The sequence below is a fragment of the Aethalodelphis obliquidens genome, unplaced genomic scaffold, assembly GCF_003676395.1.
Source record: "Aethalodelphis obliquidens isolate GAN/ISIS:26980383/991018 unplaced genomic scaffold, ASM367639v1 scaffold48, whole genome shotgun sequence".
In the NCBI taxonomy this organism is placed as follows: domain Eukaryota; kingdom Metazoa; phylum Chordata; class Mammalia; order Artiodactyla; family Delphinidae; genus Aethalodelphis; species Aethalodelphis obliquidens.
Window position 1 is genome coordinate 1,287,970 of NW_020837992.1, and position 24,327 is coordinate 1,312,296.

General features: G+C 52.8%; 1 protein-coding gene across 1 annotated transcript in view; it reads right to left on the bottom strand.

Annotated features, from left to right (window-relative positions):
* Window positions 1-24,327, bottom strand: part of PLEKHA6 (pleckstrin homology domain containing A6) — a 137,835-nt gene that overhangs the window by 19,378 nt on the left and 94,130 nt on the right. Inside the window, exons 6-14 of the mRNA XM_027082707.1 lie at window positions 18,911-19,015; window positions 18,167-18,239; window positions 15,536-15,636; window positions 11,721-11,923; window positions 9,731-10,213; window positions 8,048-8,564; window positions 7,481-7,567; window positions 1,569-1,637; window positions 276-356 (exon numbers count right to left, since the gene is read on the bottom strand). Coding sequence (XP_026938508.1) covers window positions 276-356; window positions 1,569-1,637; window positions 7,481-7,567; window positions 8,048-8,564; window positions 9,731-10,213; window positions 11,721-11,923; window positions 15,536-15,636; window positions 18,167-18,239; window positions 18,911-19,015 — 1,719 coding nt within the window. The remainder of the gene's footprint in view (window positions 1-275; window positions 357-1,568; window positions 1,638-7,480; window positions 7,568-8,047; window positions 8,565-9,730; window positions 10,214-11,720; window positions 11,924-15,535; window positions 15,637-18,166; window positions 18,240-18,910; window positions 19,016-24,327) is intronic.

Here is a 24,327-nt window from a genome sequence, read left to right on the forward strand (position 1 = left end):
AGGGGAATGGCTATGAGTGGCCTTCATAGCTCCTCTCCTGGGCTTTCAGCAGCAGAGGCCTGAGCCCTAGGGGTTCAACCAGGCAGCTTAGTGGAGGTTTCCCTCACACTGGCTGAGGTCCCCAGAAGAGCTTCAGCAGGTCTGATTAAGGGCAGGACAGAAATTTAAGGAGGGGCAAATCTTCATCAGCTTAGTCAGGATGGAGATAGCAATCTACACCTTCTCTGGGCCAGCCCCCCCATCTGCCCCACTCAGGGCCACCCCATGGCTCTCACCTTCTCAGCTCGGAGCTGCTGCACCAGCCGTTCCTGCTCCCTCACCACCTTGTTCTGCTCACACAACTTGCCCAGCAGCTTCTGGGGGCCCCAAGGGGGAAGGGAGGGAGAAAGAAGGGAGTGAAGAACACGGTTTGATGGGGACCTGGGAATTGGGTTGGCAGGGCCTGGCCTCTGGATACCACCTCCTCTTCCCTGCCAAGGAACCCTGGGCCTTCACCTTGACCTTGGAGGCTCCTGGGAACAGGAAGATGGTCTTCACCTCGGGGGACTCTCCAAAGACCCATTGGGAGAGGAGACAAATTTATTCTCTGAGGAAACGAGTCAGCTTAAGAGGGGAGAGGGCTGAGAGCCAAACGTTAAGCTTCTGCACTCCCATCCTCTTGGGGTTCCAATTCACAAGAGGTTCAGGAGATAACACGGCCTCGCCTCCTGGGCCTCCAGGTGTGTATGAATTAGAGGCACAGGCCGGTTTCTGAACAACAGTCTTAGCAAAACCGCTGAACAATGTAAACTGGTTCCCTAGTCCCACAGGACCCTGATCTCCCCTCCTCCTTCCAGAGGCTCAGGGATGGCTGACGGTGGCTCCCTCTGAGGTCTGGTCCTTGCCTGTACAGAGCGTCTCCCCTGCCTGCTGGGCAGATCTGCTACCTAGGCAAGGCAGGTTAGGCCAAACTTGTCTTCTGGGAAGACCTGTGCTTTCCTGCGTCCACACCTTTATCCATGCCACTCCTCAAATACCCGCTTGGCTACTTTCTAGTGGGCCAAATCTTGTCCTCTGGGCCCTTTATTTCAAGGCCCAGCTCACGTGCCACCTGTTTTGTCCCCGGCCTCCACCAGCCCACGCGGTCCCCCTACCCCGCACTCCTGCAGACCCTGTTACAGTCCGCTCAGCACATGAATCCTGTGCTGCCGCCTGCTGCTCCCTGGGCCTCCCACTGCCCAGAAGCTCCCCGAGGGTGGAGCCAGGCCTCATTCTTCTTTCCAGGCACCTGGGGACTACATGCTCTACCTCCTAACGAAGTCTGTGCTCCTGAAATAAGCACAAGCCAGCGCTGTAGATAAGAGGGCCTCAAACTCAGTGGAGAAACACACACAGCCATGGTGGGAGGTAGGGGTGAGTGGTAAGAACGAGAGGAGGCCCAGGCAGAATGTTGTCTTTGCGGTGAGAGAGGACAGGAATGAAATGTATGAAGGGCCACAGGAGATGAGAGATGGACGGAGGAGAGTGAGGATGAGAAGGGCAGCGGGAGGGGCTGGAGTGGACAGAGGCAGCGGGAGAGCTGTTCTTACATCTGTGTCTTGCTCGTTTAGCTTGTAGGTGTGGACGCTGTCCCGGAACACTTCTGGGTATGGAGGGACCTGCAGGAACAGGAGGCCGGTTACCACAGCAGAGGGCAGCCCGGGCAGGGCACGCAGGGACGGGACCGCTGACAGTCTCGCTCCGTTCCTGCCACCGACCACAGTCCCATCGCCTCAGGCAGCATCTGTTCTGGGGACCTGGGCTGAGCTACAGTGCTCCGCCCCCTGGCCGGAAAGCGTGGGACAGCCCGGCCTAAGCTCCGCCCCAAGCTCCGCCCCAACCGTCCTGGGCTGATTCTGGAGGTAGAGATGCTGCTCACTCGTGCTCTGTATCTCCTCTCCGCTAAGGTCTAAAATCTACTGCCAAGAGGGGTTCCAGGGCTGTGTAGCTCCCAAATGGCTTACTGGTAACAACCATGAGAACAAGAGTTAAGTCCTGGCTGTTCTGATAAGGATAAGACCTGGGAGAACAGAACGAGCATTGGAAGAATCTGAGAACGACCACCCTACTAGATGGAACGCCAGCCCCAGGGCTTGTGCCTCAACCAGAAGTGCCTCTGAGTCCAGCAAAGGCGCCTGCCCTTGGTGACACATGCAGCAACGAGAGCACGTTCTACACAACTCTGTCGCTGGATGGTTCCATATCACACGCCTCGTGTCCTTCACCCCAACAACCGTTAAGAAGACCCCAAACATGAAAGAGAAGTCCTGAACGCTAAAAAGCAGCCTGCGGTCCCTGCATGGCGTGAGATGTCAGTGCGGGCTATTTCGATGGCCTGGGAAATGGGCCTGGGTTCACCCATGAACGTGAAGAATGGGGGAGACACAGTGAAAAGAAAGGAGGGAGGCCAGGCTGAGCCTGGGAGATGAGGCCTGGCAGGTGAGCAGGCGGAGTGGACTCATCCCTGATGGGTGGACGCGACCATGCACAAGCAGCTGAAAAATGGTGTTGACAGGGACCATGCTGCCAGGCAGAGGTCTTACTTGCATGAAGAGTTGGGCCCTGGGGGAGGAGTTCTCCACCATGCGGTTCACCATACTGATGAGAGTCTCACTCTCACTCATCTGCAGCAGAGGAAGGAACAGACGATTCAAACTCAGACCCCCAGAGAGATGTCTCCCCACGCCCGCCTGTGCTTGCTTTCCAGGAAACAGGAAAGGACAGCTCCTCCTGAGGCCTCCAGCATCCTCTGCCTGGCCTTGCCCATCACTCACCCCTCGTGAACTCCATCTCAGGACCCGCACTGAAGTTGCCCTTGAGGAAAGCCCACAGAAGGGACCTGGGAGGCCACTGTGCCCTCGCTTGTGGCTCTGAAGAGGCCCCAGCCCAGTGACACCTCCCCAGGGCGCCTGAGTGTGGTGGGTCTCATCCCATTGGGCCGGCTCTCATTTCTCACACTGGTTTGGTCAAAGACCACACAAGCAGTTGGAAAGTCCGATCTCCCAAAATCTGAACTAAATGAAACAACGTTAAAGAAAATGTGACCCGGCTCTTTGGCTGGGCCGTCACATTGGGAAGGCACAGGCCTCTCTTCCCAAACCCTGCCCACCTCTGCTCTAGAGTAGAAAGTATTGCTAAACACGGTTTCCAGAGCTGGGCTGGTAGCATCCATGCCAATCTGGGATGGCGCCAGGGAGCAAACAAGGAGGCCAAAGCAAGTAAGCCATGTTAAAGGGACACCAGAGATTGGAACACTGCTCTCCCAACACGTTATCCTTATGCTTCAAGGATCATCAGGAACATGGAGGGGGAAAGACTATTTGCCAGATGAAAACGAAAGAGAGAGAGGAAGGGCGAGGGAGAGGGACAGGGAGGGAGGGAGGACAAGCCAACCAAATCAACCAGGAATGCCATCATTTCCCCCACTGGTTCCAGTGTGACAGCGTCAAATGTAAACATATTAGGGAGTGTCCTTGGCCATGTCCCTTTAACTCAATGGATCTCCAGGAGAAGACAGCAGAAGACGGGGGGAGTTGTGCAGGAAAGCTTCTTGGGGAGGGGCAATGAGTAAGGGAAGGGACAGAGCCACCTTAGGGCAGATCTTCTCAGGTCACAGTTCAGGGAACCCCCACGTTTTTTGCCCTTGTCTTCCCAATCTTTGTTGGACCCACACCTATTTCCCTCTTGCCCTGTTTAGGCGGCAGCCCCAAAGCAGCCTTGCTTCTGTGCGCTGTACAAGACAGGGCGAGGGGCACACCTCCACCCCCATTCACAGGCTCTAGAGCATTTTAAAGGGCTTTCCTAGGATCTGATTTTGCTACTTCTTTAGCCCAGTTGGGAATTTTTTCTATGATATAAAGTGTGATTTAAAAGGCTTTTAAAAGAGCAATTGTAATATGAGGTTGAGTCTTTGCAAAATGGTTAAAAGTCAACAGTATATCAACCACATTTTCTGTAAGGATCTGAACTCAAGTCAGTGCTTATCTTCTTAGAGGCTGTGCACGCGCATGTGCGTGCGTGCGTGTGTGTGTGGATGAGATTGTGTTTGTTGTGTATGGGGTGTGCCAGTGTGGTGTATGTGTGATCGTATGTGGAATGTGTATGTTTATGTTGGCTGCCTGTGTGTCATACCTGTGTGTCCTGTGTGTGGTGTTTATGTGTATGTGTGGAGGACAAGGCAGATCTACCAACACATCAGGCTTTGAGAGGGCAAGGGAGGCCCAGGCTCTTCTTGGTCACCCACAGATCTCATTCCTTCCCCAACCAGTAGATCTAAAACAATAGAGGAAGCAGGGGTCTTCTCACCCTGGCCTGCCCCCACACATGCTATGGCTTTCAGGATCGTTCAGCCTATGTGGGCCTTGCCTCTAGGAGGATTCCTGTGTGCCACCTTCTGTCTCTCCAAACGTTAGAGAAATTTCGTGAGAAAGCACCTAACCCAGTACCTTATACACAGCACTGGGGTCAAGGGTGGTCAATTAATATTTTTGAGTTTTGGAAGAAAAAGAATAATAAAATAATCATAGTAGCAATAACTAGCCCTCATCAAGGCCTGCCAAAGTGCTCTCATATACATTCTCACTCGACTCTCCCAATAACTGTGAGGTAGAAAGGGCAGGTCCTACAATGTCCGTCTCATGATTGAGAAAACAAAGACCCAGAGAGACCAAGGTTTAAAAAAAAAAATCCCTGTAAATGGCACAGCTGGAACTAGAGTGCAGTGTCTGACTATGTTCTGGACTCTTCTTATCATACAAGACTGCCTTTTAAGAGTATTATCGTTTATCTAGGAAGAGGTCCTCTAAAAGGTTATTTCTGAAGCCCCCAGCCCCTCTGTGAGGGAAGAAGCCCCCAGGAAGGGGCCCTGCCATCTGCACTGAATGCTTGGAAAGCCAGCAGTGTGGATGGGCTGCGGGGAGGAGGGCCTGCCGGGAGTCATCCCCACATGGACTAGAATGCTTACGGTGTCAACACCACATGCTCCTTCTGGGACTAAGATGCAATGTTCTTGAGGGCCAGGAGCCATCACTGCTGATTAAAATGTGTATATCATGCTTCCCAGTACCCAAGGGCTCCCATGAGGACGACCTCACTGAGACACGGAGACCCTGTGAGATGACGGTCACATGGCTTGTGACTAGAACCACCAGCATTTGCAGCCACGTCCTCTGATACCAAGTTTATGGTTCTCTCTACAATGTTAAGAGCACAAAGTCATCCTGATGAGGTTCAACCCCAGCTTCTTCACATGTTAGATGTTTCCTCAGCTGTAAACCGAGTCGAAAGCTCAGAGTCATATCCAAGCTCTGTTGTTCACTGGTTGTGTGTCCTTGGCGTGTTATTTGATCTCTCTGGGCTTTAGTTTCATCATATCCCCTACGAAACGGGGATAATAACAATACCTACGTTGCAGAGTTGTTATAAAGGTTAGGATCTGTGAAATGCTTAGAATGGTGCAGGGCATGGAGGAAGCATCCCATTACGGTAAGTGCTGCCACTATTATTATTATTATTACTAACATTATTCTTTCCACCACCCCAGGCCGCCTCCACCTGGATCTGGTACACATCCAGGTCCCCCATGATTTGTAGCACAGATCTGAATATGAGTATGTGCTCATACAAACTGCCCAGCATATTGACCCCTGGCCTGTCTAAACCCAGTATCACAGCCTCCTTAGTCTCAAAAGGCAAGGTAGCCAAAGGTGAGAGCCCAGGCAGCCGATTGCTTTCATCACTTGGGGACACTCATTGCCTCTTCAGGGTGCTCATCTGTAACACTGGATTGATGACACTCTCTCTGCCTACAGCACTGAGTTCTCAGGAAAACATGAGCCGTGCATACAAAAGAACTTTGCAGAGGAACTAACATATATACCGAATTACCATAATTTAAAAAATCAGTGCAGGGCAGGTCTGTGGTCCTTCGCTTACAAAATGTGGAGTTTAACCACAACCTGTGGAATAGGATAGGCTAATTTCCCAGATTCAGGCTGAACTAAATCCTTAGCCTCTTAGGCCCCAGCACAGAGCTCCTCCCTGTCTCTGCAACTCTATCCAGCAAAAATGCAAATTCCCGCCTGCCCCCTGGGGGCAGTTCCATCTGGGTCGAACAAATAGGCGGTGACATTAATTATTCATGTGGTAATTTACAATTCTCCTTTCCCCAGGAAACTCCCAGCTGCCCTAAAGGGCTTTGCAAAGAAGGGGTGTGAAGGTGCAAACCAAAATATAAGCCACTTTGTTGTGTCCCGGTTTTTGCCAACAAAGGTTGTCAGATGGATGGGGGATGAGAAGGCGGGGAGGAGCAGGGAGACGTGAAGGGAGGGCAGGGGGATGGTAAGGGGCACCAGCTCTGCCTACCTGCTGATCCAAATACTCTAGGTTTCTTTGCAACTGAAGGTCTAAAAGTTCATCCTACCCGGAGCCCGAGGCCCAACGGCAACACAAACAAACAGGAACAGGACAAAAGAAAACAATAAAAAGGAAGCAAAGCAGTTAAGAGTTAGCTGGGCAACGACAAACAGAGGCCTCTCTGGCCTTGAGGAGTCTAGGGAAGGGAGGGGGGAAGGGTGCGGGCAGCCACAGAGGTTGTCTGCTGGACAAGCCCAGCGAGAGAAGCGACACACTCCGAGGCTCCTGGGTCGGCCTGGCCCTGCCCTGGGAGAGGGAAGCACCACTGAAGCCATCTAGTCAGCACTTCCTGGAGCTTTTTCTGAGTTTTCTGGAAAATCCACTGTTTCCAGATGGGTGCATTTGCTGTGTGTCTTGGCTATAGAGTTTGGACACCGGCAGAGAAGACTCAGAGAGAGGGGCCAGTGACAGGCCGTTGGAGACAAGGATTTTGCCTGTTGGTTCCAGTGGTTTTCCCCAGCTCCCCAGGCGGAGCATCTGCATCGAGTTCTCCAGGCGGAGACCAAAATCCTCAGGAGAACAAATTCCCGGAAGAGACACAAGTAGAAAGGGGAGTGAAAGTAGGAGGAGACACAGTATGGAAAATCTTTTCTTCCTCAATCCGGCTTCTAGTCTCTTTCCCCCAAAGTGACATTCCAGGCAAGGACGAGCTTGAAGCAAGTACGCTTAGGGGTAAGAAGACTAGAAGATCATGCCTGTTTTGGGAGCTCTAGCTTAACTTTTCTTCCCAGCCCATAGCCTAAGCACCCTGTCCAGGCCCCTCTGCATGCTGGAGAGGAGTTGTTCTGAGACTGAGAGAATGGGGACGTTTCACGCTTCCAGATCTTGTCCCTGCTCCTCTGCCCTGTGTCACAGAGGAGGAGGGGTAACTGACACCACTCTCTATGTTGGTGTTAGAGTCCAGGCCGGAGGGAGGAGGTATCCAGAGGCTGCTAAAGACCAGACGGGCCAGGCACTGGGCACAGAGCACCCCTGCGTCTGCCCTAGTTTGGCCCCGCCCTGGGAGGAGAGGTCCTGAGGGGAAGTGGAGTGGGAGGAGAGGACGTACCATCTTATCGTGGACCGTGGGGGATGGTGGGTAGTTGTAGGGGAACAGTCCTGCAGGGACTGGCCGCCTGTCTCCCAGGTAATCATACTGGAAGAGAAAGGGGATTGGAGAGGTGAGGGGATCCGGCTGGGATATGGACTTCCCCACCAACTGAAGTTCAAGGTTAGGGATGTTCGTAACCTGTCCCGGAGCAGATTTCAAACTAAAATGGACAGCCTTTAACCATTGCAATATCCTTGCAGTGATCTGTCCAGGTCCTCAAGATTTGAAAAGATAGAACCCTCTCTGTCCTCTTATATAGAATTAGGGCTCCTGGTACAGTCTGGGGATGGGCACAGAGAGCAGTGTTTCTACTCAGGGGCAAGGCAAATCCCCCAAGGCAGCTCTCCTATGGACAGAACCGCAGGGCCAGTGGCTTCCCCTGGGCAGCATCCCTGGTCCTGCTGACACAGCCCAGTGACCCCATGTCCCCAGATGCCCTTGCATCCCCACCTCTTCTCAGCAGATCGTCTTAGGCTTCTGGGGGATCTCAGGGGCTGAGGAAGGAGGGGAAGGCTGGTGGCTCACCTTGGGGGAGCTGATGGATCGCCTCATCACATAGGCAGCAGGGTCAGCATAGATGTCCTCACTGCGAGGTGGCAGCCGCTCGAAACGGGCACTGGGTGAGCGGATGGGGGAGAAAATGCGGGCGCGGCTGTAGGACCCATGGCTTGGCGAGCGGGGCACAGAGTGGGAACGGGGCTGCAAGGACAGGCGTCGCAGGGAGCCGGAGGCGGCATCCAGTTCATCATAATAGACAGGCTGCCGGGAGGGGCTGGGGATCCAGGTGGTACCATCCTGCCGCCCATAGCTGGCAGGCTCCTTCCACGCACGCAGCTGGAAGGCGGGGCCGCCTCCATTCCGGAAGGAGTGCCGCTTGTCCTCCAGGGCCCAGGGTGGGCTGATCCGATCGTAGGCCGGCATGGAGCAGATGCTATCCGGCCGCACGCCTGGCGGGTAGTACTGGTAATCATCAGGGTACTGGGAGGAGTAGGGGCTGTAATACTCAGGGACCCTACGGGACACAGGGTAGAACCTAGAGGGACTGAGACAGAGAGGACTTTGTAAGGAAGCCAGACAAAATGGGCACACCCCCAGCCACCTGCCCGTGCCCCAGCCCCTCCTCCTTGTCCTTCAGCCTAGAGTGGGGTCTGACGAGGTGAATGGTGCCCTAGGCTGACCTTGCGAGCATACGGGGGCGCCCACTGCCCAGGCACGGAGGCCTGTTTCCAGAAGTGCAAGGAAAGACCTGTCCTCAAAGCTCTCCCCCTCAACCAGTTCCCTGAGGCCAGAAATTTCACCATTCAGAGCTTCCATCTTTGTCTCTTTGTCTCCCTGGGGAGAAACTTTAAGCCTTATTAGCCATCTCTATCTCAGCATGAACCAATTTATCAGATTCTTTCCAGAGAGGCTGAGAGCAGAGAGAACACTAGAGTGTACCAGGCACCTGGAGGGGGACAACGGAGGAGGGACAAAGGGATGCCTTCGCTGATTTTATGATCCTATCAAGGAGCCAACCAGTCCGTTCCTGGGACTCAACCCTAGTGAGGCGCTCTCCCCAGGGCAGGGCAGACCACCACAGTGAGCTGCCCTCCCAGACCCCCAGGGAAGGAGCGGCAGCCCCCCTTGCCCTGATGAACACAATCAGGTCCAATAAATGTCTTCAAATATTTGAGAGCCAGTCACTGGATAAAGAAGTAAATCGGTCTATTGGGAAGAACTAGGGCCAATGAGTGGCAACGGTTTTCTTTTTAAAAAACTGCTTATAAATAATGGCTTGCAAACAGAGCTTCAAAGACGCAGTGAGCTGCCTTGGCAGTTAGTGAGTCTCGCGTTGGTAGAGACACTGGACGCTATACAAGGGTGGGAAGCACGGACGGACGTCTGGCTGGACAGCTTTAAAGGCCCCTCGCTGCGACTGCCTGCATGCTTCAGGCCGCCCAGCGTCCTGTGGGAGGCACTGGGTGCTCTGTCCCTTCCTCTGAAGTAGGCAGAGACGGCAAGAATCAGGGGCAGGGGGCAAACTCTACAGAGGGAACCATGGGGTTAGTAAGCATCTGGGCAAGCAGGGAATCCTGGGGTTTTCTTGGTTTCCCAACTCAGCCTGGCTTCCAGAAGGTTTCCAACAGAGGGTGCCTCCCTGTCACTCCCCCAGCCCCAGCCCCCAGCCGGAACGCCATCCCCACTCCACCCCACCCCACCAGGCCTCACCTCCGAAGATCTTCAGGAGGGGGCACCCCTCGGCGCAGGTTCACCCACTGCTGAAGCTGGTTCATGGAGCTCTTGCGCTGGGCGATTTTGTCGGGGTTGGCACGTGGGGGGAAGCTCCGCCGTTGCCCCCCACTTTCTGAGTCCTGAGGTGGGAAAGCTGTGCTCCCCGGCCGGCTCGGGGAGCTATACTGCCAGCCGTTGGGCTGGGTGGGCCGCTCCCCACCTCCTGGGACCCTTGGGCCCTCAGGGTAAGGGCTGCCCGGGTCTGAGGCTGGTTCTGGTCCAGCGTGGACACCATTGGCTTTCACCAGAGGCTCGCTCTTGACGTCAGGCCTCTCAGGCCTCCTCTCCACCTTCTCACAGCCTCGGCCATCACCCTCTCCTCGAGTCTTGGCCTCTGGTTCAGGCTTGGGAAGGCTGTTTTGGGGGGGTTGTTGGTGGTGTTTGCTGGGTGGGATGTTCTCAGAGTCTGGCTTCTCGTGGCTGTGGGATGCCAAGGGAGATGTTGTAAGGGACTCCAGCCCAGCGTGGAGTTCAGGTGGGGGGAAACTGGGAAGGAGAAGAGGAGTGGAGAAGGATGGACAGGAAGGCAGTGATGGAAACAGGGTTCAATGAATTCCAATTCTGTTTCCTAAATCCTACCATTTTATATACTTGCTCCAGCCTGGGCAATTATAAAGCGTAATCCAAGCTTGCCTGTGCACATGTGCTCGTCTTGCCCTGCTGGTCCTCCTCATGTGTCACCCTTCGCTCCCTTCTGCTGAAACTCCTTGAGTCCAGCCTCCTAGCTATGGCCGAGACTAACCTCACCCAGACTAGGTGTCTCCTGTAGTCTGTTCCTGATCCAGCCCCCGTCACTTGGTGTGCACTACACACTACGCATAATCGGAACCATCCTTGATGTCTCAGCTACAGAGGTTTGTGACAGGTCAGCCCTCTCTCCTTTAGAAAGTTACTTAACTTCCACGAGTCTTGGGCTCCTCGTTGGCAGGCTGGGTAGGACTGTGTGAGATCAAACATGGCAGGCGCACCAGGGGCTGAAGCCGTTGCCTCCAACTTCACAGGCATAGAGAGAAGCTAGTTTCCCTCCCGAACAAGCATCTTCTAGGACTTTCTATGAGAGTATAAGCTCCATGAGGTAGGAGCTTGTCAGACTTTTCCTACCTTGTTTTCCTAGCACCCTATACACATTTCTATCTACAGTAAATATTTATGAAAAGAAGGAGTGAAGTTCTGGAATTCCACCCCTTGGTCAAAGCAAAGATGGAATCTCATGACAATGTTTTCGCTACACCTTCCCCAATTCAACATAGTCAAGCATCCTTGTTGAGACACTGCTTGGTAAACGTTTTCAAGACAGGTACACGGACTTGGAGTCTATACTGTAAAACTTCCTTCTGCTGGATCCCTGCTAACATCTAACTTAAGACTCAATGCCCAGTTCAAGTACAGACAGGTGCTGAGACTGCGGGCGATGACGGGGTGAAGTGACAGGAGCGTCACGTGCTGAGTGCTCGCTGCATGTCAGTCATTTTACCCATACTATTGAGTCCTGACAACAACCCTATGAGGTAGGATTATAATTATCGTCTCTGAGGGTCAGGGGTTAAGTAACTTACACTTAGGTCACACAGTGGGCAAGTGTTCAAGTTGGGATTCAAACCTGAGTCCCACAAAGGCTGTATGCATAACAAAACGAGTGAATGACCCTGGTGTTTGGCTCCTGGCCAGGCCCGCATGGAACCTGGCTTCTCTCTTGGCCTCCACCAGCTCAGAGAGAAGAGGAGGAGCTGCCCAGGGGAAAAGAGACTACAGGCTCCGAATTCACTTAGCCAGCCTCCCTGCTGGGAGGCAAGGAGTTGGTTCACATGTTCTCAGAGGTTCAAGTCCACGTGCTGGGCTCAGCAAGGGCACAGAGATGGGCACCTCTTCACTCCTCCTCTCTCTCTAATAGCAGTCCTCACACCTATGCCCGGTCCCTGGCACTCACTTGTGACGTGCAGCTTGGGGTGCTGACTTCTGGGCTGGGGGGATCTGTACTCGGGCAGCCTCCCCCATGGCCTGGATCCAGGCCTCCTGCTCCTCGGGGCTCTCGGCACTGAAGAAGTAGGTGCGGACCCCGGCGTGCTCAGCCTGTGGGGAGAGGCAGTGCGTGGAACTGTCCCCAGCCTCGTCCACCCAGCACACAGTCACCTGTGGGGAGAATACACCCATGCCCACAGGGCAGGTGGTCAGGCAGGTCATTCCCCTGACCTGCAGCTCTTCGCCCCATACGGAGCTCGGGGCAATGTGAGGAGGTCCCCAGCTGTCCCAAGTGCCCCAGCTGGCACCCACGTATCTGCCTCGACTAGCTCTCTGGACACCACTAGGCAGCCCAACAGGCAGGTAAGCTGACCTGCCCCACCTGAGGGACAATTACCTTGCCCGCTCTCCCATCAAATTCCATGCTTGCTTTGAAGGGCAGTTACCCCGTGCCCGGGAGAGATGCCCCCCTACCCCAACCACATGCCAGTCTCGGCCCCAGCTCAGCCTCTGAGAAGCTGGCACTCTCTTCCGCGCAGCGGGACAGCGCGGGCACACGGGGGGCATGCACAGACGGTCAGAGCACGCTACCTAGTTGGCGGCTGCAAGCAGGCGCAGCAGGCGGTAACCCAGAAGCGAGCTCCTGTCCAGAGGAGGGGTCCTCACGCGGCCAGAAGGAGGAGAAGCAGAGAACAGGTCAACCGAACACCAGAAGGAGAGACAGGAGACGTGACAGGAATGTCGAGGAACAGAGGGAAGTAGGGAGCTATTCAGACTAGCCCCTTCTACTCAGTGTCACCACTGGGACCATGGCACCCAGCAAGGCTCAGGTCAGCCCACCAGGAGTGGGGGTGGACAGCGTGCACCCGGCAAACCTGGGTTGCTCGAGGAGAGAAGGCAGGGCAGGCAGCCCAGTGCTAATCCTAGCTCTGTTCCCGACCAGCCCTGCAACTGTAAACAACTCGAGATTTGCTCTGGCCTTAACTGATGCATCTGTTTGATGGGGAGGGTCCAAGAGGAAAAGACGCTCCAGTGCTAGATCCTTTCTGGGGTCTCAGAACACTTCCTAGGTGAGACCAATCTCCCAGAAAAAGCAGCTAGCCTTGTTCATCCCATTCAACATGAGAGATCCCAAAGTGTTTAAGAGTCTCAGATATGAACTTCACTTTGGCCTATGACCCCTTGGGTGCTAAATCCTGGGTCTCTGGGGGTTGGAAGGAGAGAAGACAGGGCTCCTCTGACCAAGCCCCAGGGTTCTCCTAAGCAACAGTGTCAAATCCACACCCTTCGAGTGCTTTCCCAGCCGGACCTTCACTTTTCCTCAGCACCTTCCCCAGCACGTGTCTTTGCACAGGAGCCATTACCCAGTGAGGGGGCATCCTACTTCTCTAAGGACAGAGATGGGTCTCCTTCCTCTGGATCCGGCCAGTCCCCACCCTCCAGCAGGGCTGCCCAGCAGGTAGGCAGAGACAGGGAGGTGCTGACGAAAAGCCAGTGAAGTTTTAAAGAGGGATCTGGGGGTCGAAACTGCACAGGGAAATGGAGAGCAGGGGCCCAGGCAAGCCCTCTGGGGTGGAGAACACAGGGTTATTGTAGAGGGGAGAGACACACAGGTGGGACGAGTGGGTGTGTCCAGGGCTGGTAGGAGTGGCAGCAAATAATTACTTTGCTAAGCGTCCAGTGAGCATCCTGTGTGTGCAGAGCTCTGCTCTGGGCACCAGTCACAGGGAAAGCAAAGACATGCTCTTAGCACTCGAAGAGCTCACGGTCAAGCTGGAGGACAAAACATACCCATGGGGAAACAAGGAGAGAGCAAAGGCACGGGAACAACAGCTGTGACAGGAGAAGGCAGAGGGCCTGGGAAAAGACAGGGTGATTGATGGGGAGCCAGGAGGGGGCACCAGCCTGGAAGCATGAAAGGGGACCAGAGAATTGAGGGAGGTGCCCCCATGGACGAGCCCACAGAGCCCCCACGGGGCTGTGCAGGGACAGAGGAAGGCCATTCAGCAGCAGGCTGGGTGGGAACAGTGCTGGCTCATTACTGGCCATCTGAGGGTTTCGCTTGGTGGCCGCAGCAGGACAAGCCTCCCATCTGTCTCATCTCCCCTCCCTTCCCTGGGGAAAGGCCACTGAATAGCCACAATCCGAACCTTTTGTGGGCCACTGAGCACAGCCCTCCGAGTTGGGTTTTAAAGAGGCAGTGCACTCCTCAGGGAAAAGGGAAGGAGGAGAGGGGCTGATGGGCACAGAGATCTGGGGTTTATGGAGGGGTGTGTCAGTCACTGGGACGTTGTTCTAACGGGGCTGCCGGCAGAGCTCCCGAGCTGGAGTGTGTGTGTGTGTGTGTGTGTGTGTGTGCGCGCGCGCGCGCACGCAGGTCTGGAGGGGAAGGGTAAGACAGGCTGTCTGACTGTGTGGGGGTGTGTGCGTGTCTGTGTAGAGCAGGCCTGTTTGTTGTTGGTTAAACAGCCTGTTCCTATTTCCCCAGCTAAAATCCGGCTCCCTGGAGCCACTGTTTTATTGATCATTCATTCTGCAGACAGGACCCTTGGAGGCTCAAAACTAATTATGTGCCTAAGAAGTCCCTCTTTGTTCCCCGGAGCAGCATTATGTGTCTGCCCACCTCTCTGTGGCCAGGTGACCAGAGCTGAAGGACAGAAAGGGCAGAGTCTCTGGGGCCCCAGGAACTCAGATGCTGCCCTCGAGTAGTAACCTGTGGGTTTTCAGGGTCTTGGACAGCAATTCTCAACTGGGGGAGAGAGGGCTTTGTACTAAGAAGATGCATGGTTGATATCATAATTTTATATTTGGAAAATGAAAAAGAACCTATGATCTTTGCATCACAAAATACAAAAAGGGCATGGAATTTTCATTGTTTTTAATGGGCCGTGAATTTCTAAATGTGGAAAAACACTGGCCTAGGATGAGACAGCTGAAGTCCCGTCTTTGATGGGTAGATCCCCCAGGGGTTCCGAGCAGTGGCGCTGAGCACTGCAGGTGAGGCCATCTCCCTGGGCCCTTATTCCCTCAAACTGTGTCTCTGTGAGGTTTGTAGCTTTCAATTATAATGAAACTCAATTCCTAACTTTCTGCAAAGATTTTTTTTTTTTTTTTGAATTAGAGCATGTCGTTTATGGCAACTAAAAAACACAGGCGTACAAAACCCATTTTACAAGGTGGCAAAAATACTAGGGTGCTGGCCCATGACAAGGGCTGGAGAGGGGACAGGGTGCAGGCAGCAGGGCTGAGGGCAAAGGGATAAGAAGGAAAGTGGGGACAAATGACAAATTGAGGGCCCTTATGTGGGCCGGTGCGAACGCGCTGTACACTGAATAGTAGTGAACAACTTACATCTGAGACCCTTTGAGTAAGTTTGACTGGGGGTCTAGTTCCCTGGGCCCAAAGTGGGGAGGAAGACTTTCCAGAATGGATCTTAGAAACCCACCCGGCCACAGTTCCTGCCTCTGCTGTGAGGGATTTCCTAGGTGCCAGGCCACCGGGCAGAGTGTCCATGGCCTCAGCACATAACTAATTCTCCCCCAGGAAAGACTGTGGTACCACTGAAGCTCATCTCTACAGGCCCACCCTGGGGAGAGAAGAGGAAGGGGTCCCGGCACAGCCTCACAACAGCCTGCACTGAGCCCAGGGACCGCTGCCTGCTCCCCCCAGTACTACCACTTGGGGTTCCTGAGGAGGTGGCTCTTGATCCTGTTTCATTCTTATATGCTCTAGAAGAGCCGGCCTCCCGCCCCTACCTTACCTGGGAGAGGAAGGCCAACTGACCTTAAAGGTATGTTTTCGGCTGATGTTGTCTGAGGGCTGCACCGCAGCCACCCGGAAGCTCAGGAGGGGGATGCTCCCCAGGACGCTCTCCTCCTTCTCGTCTGTCAAAGGAAATAGAGGCACAAGTGAGATGTATGTGTGCGGGGGGGAGGGGAGGGGAGTGTATCAGCCCTATTAGGATAAATACCAGCAAATATCTGTTACTCGTCTACTATTCGTCAGGCACTCGGGGCCACCACACAACCACACAGGCCGTGCTCTGCACAGCGAGAGGCACACTCCCTGGAGCTGGGGAGCGTGGCAGCCCTACAGGCACTGTTCTAGACTTGGGGACTGTAGAGGTGAATGCGAGTAGTAGTGCCCACCCTTGGGGAGCTCACATTCCAGTATGGAAGCAAACAAGCACAGAAGAGCCAAAATTTTGGAGCGCTTGCTATATGTCAGGCACTGTTCTAAGTTAAAGGCTTAACGGATTTAACCTGCCCAACAATCCTATGAATGGGTACTCATGATCTCCATTTTATAGGTAAGGAGATTGAGACACAGAACGATTAAATAACTTGTCCAAGGTTACTTAAATAGAAAGTGGTGGATTAGTCTTTAACCCAAGAAGTCTGACTTTCGAGCTCTAGCATTCTTAACCTCCCTCCCATCCACAGCGCCTCTCCAAACAAGGTGATCCCAACAGTGACACAGGGAACAGGATGTAAGGGGATGGGGCGCGGTAGAGGGGACGCTCACATCTTCGGCTCGGGCTCTTCCGGGCAATTGTCTCTAAGGTTCTCCTAGGCACCTGGCAGCTTGCTTTGTCTTCTGACTAGACCCCTCCCCTTTACAGTCCCCATGTCTGCACAGAAGACATGGCCCTGCATGGCCCCCCACCCTCTGATCCCCAGAAGCAGGCGAGCAATCAGGCTGCTGCATAATTCATCCCGAATCTCCAAAGGAGCCTGAGGGATTAGCTGGTCAGGCCCCCAGCTATCAGCAGGAGACCGAAAGGGTGGGGTGCTGTGTGGGAACCACGAGGTTGGGGCTAACGATGAGGCCATGGCAAGACCCTCCCCACTTCCCTGGCATAGCTCTTTATTCCTGGGTCTAGAGACCCTGTAAAACCCTCAGCTAGGGTTCAGAAGAAATCTCACAGGGCTTACAGACTCCACGAGCTCCCCTTCTCCCCTTACCCGTCACTTGCACAAGGTCCAGTTTCCTGGACAGACCTCGGCATGGTACCCAGAGGATGGACTAAGCTAAAGGGACAGGAGGGCTGGGAGCCCAGAGCTTCTTCAGGAAGGCAGAGGCCATCATCCGCAGGAGGAGGTGGGCCCCCTGCCTGGCTGAGTCCAGGCCAGTGTCTAGGGGTCTCCTGAGAGCACCTCTCAGTGCATAGTGACCCTCCATCTCCATGCCGCTTGAGTTCAGAGCTTCTTAATGTTCTCCCCTCACACCAGGCCCAGAGTGTCTTCCCTGCAGAGACCCTGGTTTTCCCTCCAGCTTCTGTTATACTCTGGCTCCTGTGCGGCCCTACATCCCGGGGCCCAGCCTGAGCAGATTCTTCTCCCTCGATCTTGGGGTTTCCTCTGTGACTAGACCCTGGACGTGCATCCCCTTCCTGATCTCTCTCCTTGGGATTCAGGTGCCTCAGGGCACAGGAACAGCAGTGTTCTAAGGGCGGGGTGGGGGTGGGTGGGGGGGTGGGTGGGGGGGGGGGGGTGGGGGGGTGGTGGTCACTAGGTACAACCTTTGTTTGCCAAAGTTAATGATTCAGTGAATTGCTCCCAGGAGACCTGGAGAAATCAGAGATCTGCCATTCCCAGGGCATGGAGGAAAAGGAAACAGCCACTCTTGCTGCTAGATCATTTTATCCTCTCCTCAGCGCCCAGGCCTCGTTGCACGGCATCAGTGTGACAGAACCGTCACTGTCATCAACCCTCACTAGTTCCTCCCTGCCCTCCTTGACATATTGTTGCTGTACATACTTTAAAAATAACTTCCTAGAGGCTGCTGCACCAAAGTTATAAGAGTTTTGCCCTCCTTTCTGTGGGGGAGGAAAGGGAGTGAGTGTTGGGGTGGGCAAAGAGGGCAGAAGCTGGGGGATAATCATTTACTCCACATTCATTGAGCACCTACTATGTGCCAGGTGCTGTTTTCAGTGCTGTGGATACAGCAGTGAACAAAACTGACCCAAAACTCCTGCCTACACAGATCGGATCATACATTCCAGTGGGATGGGGGAAGCTCAGCATACAAGGTCCAATTAGCAGGTGACCTGCTAGTGATGACCAGGGACCCTTGTCTTCTTCCTCCTTTTCTTTTCCCACCCACGCCCTCCCCCGGACTTCACCCTCTGTCATCTGACTGTCTTGTTCATCCACCACACCACCCACCAGGGCCTAGAACTCTGCCTGAAATCTCGTAGGCACTCAGTAAATATTGCCGAATGTGAAATGAGTGAGTGAATGCGAGCTTTGTCTTTATCCCCTGTCACGTGCCACTGGTGCCGGAGACCACAGGGGGGATACGTGCCCCCCCACCCCCAACATCCATCAGAAACCGAGCCCTGTGACAGGGCAGAATGAGAAAGAGGAGGCCCTGGCTTCCCACAGCCCCTGCCAGTGCCAGGCGCAAGCTCACCTTTATAGTAGAAGAGGCAGCGATCCACCAGGACAAACCAGCGCTTATTCCACTGCTTAACCCCGGAGCTGGCCTGCAGGAGAAGTGGGGAATAGACAGGATAGTCTGTGACCTGGGCCTGGGGAGGTGGGTGTGTGCAGTGGAAAGAGTGCTGCACTCATTATAAGGACATCCTGCCTCTGTTTGCAGCTCTGCGACTAACAAGTGGCAGCAACCCCCAAGGGCCCTCAGGGGCAGGGAGTGACATTACATTATTGCCTGTGACCTTCCACTTCTGTCATTCTGGGCCTCAGTGTCTCCCCCAGGAAAGATAAACAGTGCAGCGATGAGCCAGAAAGAGTGAGCAGAAGGTCCGGCAGGGATAATGGCCAGGTCAACGAGGAGAACTGGACCCCTAGACTTAGAGGAGACATCCCCCTCCCTTCATAGCAAGAGGGCCCTGCTGACTGAGCCACTGGGTTGCTCTGATAGGGTTGATGACAGCATATTTCAAAGTCACTGCATCTGCCCATCAGGAGACCTGGCTGAATTCCCAAATATAACACTAATTTCTCTGTGAGACTTTGGGAAGATACTCAACCTCTCTGAGCCTTTATTAAATTAGGAGATTTCGCAGAGATATACCAAAATAGGACCTGGAGGGACATAGCAAAATATACATGGGCTGTTATAACTACAGAGGACTTACAGCACTGTGAGGAGAAAGCAGGGATGCAGTGGGCAGAACGGAATAGGAGGCCTCACCTGCTTGAAAAGCCAGCCTGCCTTGGTGACAGGAGCACTGGGGTTCCGCTTCATGGAGTGCGAGCGCTTGCCGAAAGCGATGGCCTTGCGGGGCGTCCGGTTGGCCTAGGGATGCAGAGAGCAGCCAGTTTAACTCTTCCTCTCCTCCTTCCTGCTCCACCCGCAAGGGGAGCTGCCCTTGGTGGGAGCTATCCCTCTCCAGGGCCCTGGGGGCCCTCATGTTAAGAGGCCCAGGTGAGAAGCTTGGATCTCTTACTAACTCAAGGGCACGGCCTTTCAATTCTTTGCTCTTTTTCTTATCTCTAAAATGGGGTTCAAAATTATAGTCCTACCTGTCTCACAGCGATGTGTGTTTTTTGCTTTTTCTTAAGGAGAAAATAAGATTTTTCATTTCACTCCTGGCCTATCCTTCTCTACTGGCCTTACTCCTTACCTCTTTCATAATGCTTTCTCAGACCCATTCAACTTCAAGTAAATTCCCTATGTCATCATCTTCTCCAAGCCCAATTCATTCTTTTTTTTTTTGCTTTTTTATAAGTGTATTTATTTAATTTATTTATTTTTGGTTGTGTTGGGTCTTCACTGCAGGGTGCAGGCTTCTCAGTGCAGTGGCTTCTCCTGTTGTGGAGCACAGGCTCCAGGCGTGCATCAGTAGTTGTGGCACATGGGCTCAGTAGTTGTGGCTCGCGGGCTCTAGAGCGCAGGCTCAGGAGTTGTGGAGCAGGGACTTAGGTGCTCCGCAGCACGTGGGATCTTCCCGGACCAGGGCTCGAATCCGTGTCCCCTGCATTTGGCAGGCGGATTCTTAATCACTGTGCCACCAGGGAAGCCCCCTATTCATTCTTGAATGTCCAGCACACCACAGAGCAGGGAGGATGTATGGGTGTTCTCCTAGCTCCTTATTGCCACTGGGACTTCCCCACATTCTGGCAACAATCTCTCTTTCTCGAAGTATCAGTGATCTTTCACTGTTTAGCCCTTCTCACCACTATCAGCTTCTAGCTTCTTTTTTCAGAGTCTAAGGATTTTTTTTTTTTTTTGCGGTACGCGGGCCTCTCACTGTTGTGGCCTCTCCCGTTGCAGAGCACAGGCTCCGGACGCGCAGGCTTAGCGGCCATGGCTCACGGGCCAAGCCACCCCACGGCACGTGGGATCTTCCCAGACCGGGGCACGAACCCGTGTCCCCTGCATCGGCAGGCGGACTCTCTACCACTGCGCCACCAGGGAAGCCCGAGTCTAAGGATTTTGATATCAGTCATCCTCTCCATTCTAAATCTTGCCATCACTGTGGACAATTTCATTGTTCCACAGTGAGAGGGAGGATGACCCATCCAGTGGCCTAACTTTAAACTACCTTGATGTCCTCAAGTCCAAAATCCTCCACTTCCAGCCCAGCCACTCACTCCCATGGCAACACCTTAGACTTGGCCAGCTCCCAAGCCCCTGTCAATTCTCATATCCCTATCTTCTGAGCACAGCATCCCATCCTCTGGGCTGTCTCACTCCATCCCTAAACGACACCAGCTTTTCTACTCCATTGAGATCCCCAACTCCTCAATACTTGCCTTTTTTTCCTGGATCCATGAGCTACCTCCTGGTGTTAGTTGTTTCCCTACAAATAGGCCCCCTAGTGGAACAGATGAACCGCACTGTCCAACACCAACACCCTATCCAGTGCCTTTCCACTTGATCTTCTCTGAAACTCTAAATCCCCGATTAATCAAATTAGTCACCCTCCCTGCACTCACAGCCAGACTACAGTGCTGCTGGAGAACAACCACACCACAGTACAGATGAGGCCACCGTGGCCCCTCATTCCCCGGCGCTCCGCTGCACACCCTCACCTCTCTCCCGAGCCCAGCGACCTGCCCGCCGCTGCCTTCCCCGCAGTGGCTTGGATCCGCCCCCACAGAGAAAATTGAGGTTGTCAGACACGCGCTTCCTCAATTTCACACCCTTTTACCCAGAAAATTACTGCCCTTACCACTCTCCTTGTCTCTTTCCCTTCAATGTCAGAAGAAGAGGTGTTTTCCTCCTTTCCAAGGCTATCGGGCCCAGCCTGCTGTCTCCTCTGAGACTTGCTTCATTGATAACCTCTCAAATCTGTCTTCATGTTTTCCTCCTCCACTGGCTGCTTCTCCTAAGCAAACATGCTCAGCTCTCTTCATCTTAAAGCATCCCTCTGTCTGTCTGTCTCTCTCTCACTGTCTGTCTCTGTCTCTCTCAGTCGTTCTCTCTCCTCCTCTCACTGTCCCTCATGCACTCACAAACACCTGACGGCCCCCTCCACCCTCCACCAGCTGTCCCCGTCAGGTAACACCTTCCCTCCCTTCCCTCTCTTTCTCCTCAGAGGTAGGCTGCTGGGAAGAGTCCTGACTTCCTCTCCTGCCTTTACTCCTAAACCTCCTCCACTCTTTTCAGAAATGGTCCCTGCAATGTCAACTCAGGCCACTCAGTCCCTGACATTCTTAAGCACCGATAATGTGAAGCTTTCTGTCCTTCCCGGAACTCTTCTTTTGGTTTCTGGGGCTCTATTCCTTACTCTTCGATATTTGCATCTGTGGCCAGTCCTTCTCAATCTCCACCTCCACTCTAAGTGTTGACAGACCTCAAACTTACGCTTTTAGTCTCGTCATACATTGTGCCTATGTAATGTCATCCATACCCATTGCCTCAGCTGCCAGCAATATGCTGAAAACTCCCTAATCTATATCTAGATTCATTTGCTAGAATGAATCTAGATATAGATTCATTTGTCCCAGTCCATTTGCTCACTAGTTGTCCAACTAGGATTAAATAAGCGCAGAACCAAACTCATCCTCTTTCTAACCAACTGGTTCTTCCGTAGTTCTCATCTCAGTGACTGGGCCACAATCTACCCAGTGGCCCAAACCAGAACTCTGAACAAGCTCACACCATCCCCTCCTCCCTCCATTCCTCCACACCACCATTTACGCAGGGCTGACAAGTCTGTCTTCTTAATGGATCTCAAGCCTGTCCTTTCTTCTCCAATGCCGCTGTTGGTGTCTCACGGGTTGTCATCTCTTCTGCTTAAAATTTCTCACTACCTCTCGTCACTTAGGAGAGAATTCCAATCCTCAGCCCAGCACACAAGGACAGGTCTACAAGATCTGGCTGGGCCACCACCCACTTTCTGCCACTCCACCGGAAAGGCACCACCGCTGGTCATGCCAAACTCCGAGTGGTTCTCTCCCATCTCCCTAGGGCTTTGCTCACCATGGGAGGCAGGGGAACCCCACTTCCCTTGTCCACTACCAAATCCCAACTCAGTCCCCGAAACCCCCCTGTTCTCCCAGAGTAGTTGCTGCTCCCTCTTCTCAGAAACTTCCCATAGTCTAGAATCTGTCGCACTGCAACAGAACTGTGGACTTTCTGTCTCCCGTACGAGACTGGGAGCTCTTTGTAGGGAGAAATTTTGTTTTGTTCATCTCTTTATCACCAGAGCCTAGCAAGGTGTCCAGCTATCAATAAGCATTTAGTAAATACTTGTAGAAGGAAGGAAAGAAGAAACTGGGGTTTATCATAAAGTACCTCCCAAACTGGAAAATGAAATTACTTTCTGTACTTTACTTGTAAAAACCCACATATAATGGCGGAGATCAGCCATCTGAAGCAGCCATCCACCACCCTCAGAATATGTAAATCCTAAAATCTTTCCCTTTTCTCTCAGTCCGTCATCTGTCATAGTTTCACCTGCTCTCTGCAGCCTAAAAGCTGCTCCCCAAAAAAAAAAAAAAAAAAAAAAAAAAACAAAAGCTGCTCCCTGCCACTTCAGCCATTCCCCTGCCAACCCCTCAGTAATACTCTAGCCTCCTTATCTTTCTGCCACAGCTTCCCAGCAACCCTCAACCTTAGGTCAATGCAACCATCTGCCAGGCCATAGCATTGCTGGAGAAAAACCACACACACCTGTGGATCAGAGCCACACAGATTCAGTCTATGACCTCAGATGACCCTTCAGTATTATTGGGCAATATTCCAAATGTTCCTTGTTGACCACTGACCCTTGGGCTTATTCTGAAGCCCCCCACCCCCCAATGCCTCTCTATCAACCCCACTCTTCTCAGCAGAAAACCCTACCTCCTACTTCCCTGCAAAAGTTGAAAACAACAGGTGGGAGCGTCTTGAACTTCCTAGCCCCACCGCCACGTTTCACGTACCTATCTTACACAGCCTCAGGAAGAGGGCCCCTCCCCTATCCAGGCTGACAGCACCTTTGCACCTGACTCCTGTCTCTACACAAACATGACTCATTGGCGATGCCCTTTCTCCTGAAACTACCTACTGGGTCATTCCCCTCCTACCCTTAACACTTTGAAACAAAACAAAATAAACAAAGAAAACCTCCCTGCATCTTGCATATCTCCTAGCTGCTACCCTCCACCCCTCATTTCCCTTCACGGTCAAGTTTCTTTAAAAAATTTTTTTGAAATATTTCAAACATTTCAGAAAAGAAGGGACTAAATCACCACTGCATGTTGTTTTCTTTCCCTAATAAAACATAACAAATAGAGCTGAAACTCCCTTTGAACCCACTCCCCAATCTCATTACCTTTTCTTCCTTCCTAGAGGTGACCACTGACCACAAATTAGTATGCCTGTCCATGGTTATATGTCTGTACTGCAAGCTTATCTATAAAAACGCTGAATTACTTTTCATGTTTGTACATTTTACATAAATGATACCATGTTTTTCATATCCTACAACTTGCTTTTTCCTCAGCATTATGTTGTTAAGGTTCATCCTTGTTATACAGCTCGCTCCAGTCCATTTTTAATTTTTGGAGAGTCCTCCATTGTATGACTACACTCCCATTTACTATCTAGTTTCTTTCTTTCTTTCTTTTTTTTTTTTTTACGCGCAGCCCTATCTAGTTTCATAGAAGAGCAGTTTTCTACTCTTCAGTGTCCTGTATCCGCCCTCCCATCTCCTCTTAAGCCCTCTCCAGCTTGTCTTTGTCTTCTGTGCTCCTCACACCACTGAACTGCTCTTATCAGGGTCTCCAATTACCACGATGTTGCTAAACCCCATGGATACTTTTAGCCCTTATCTTACTGGACCTCTTTGCAACATTCTTCTCTGATTACTTCCTCCTGATGGTCTCTTCCTTCCTCCTCCTTTCTGAGCACCCAATTGCCATTCTTCATGAGTTATTCTTCTTTCGCTGTCCCCCTAGATCAGTGGTTCTCAGTGAGGGTGGGGAAATTTTGTCCCACAGGGGGCATTTGACAATGTCTGGAGACATTTTTGGTTGTCACAGGGTGGGGGCTACTGGCATCTAGTGGGTAGAGGCCAGGGCTGCTGCTTAACATGCTACAGAGAAAGAATGGTCCCACACTACAAAGAATTATCCAGCCCCCAATGCTAATAGTGCTAAGGCTGAGAACCCCTGGTC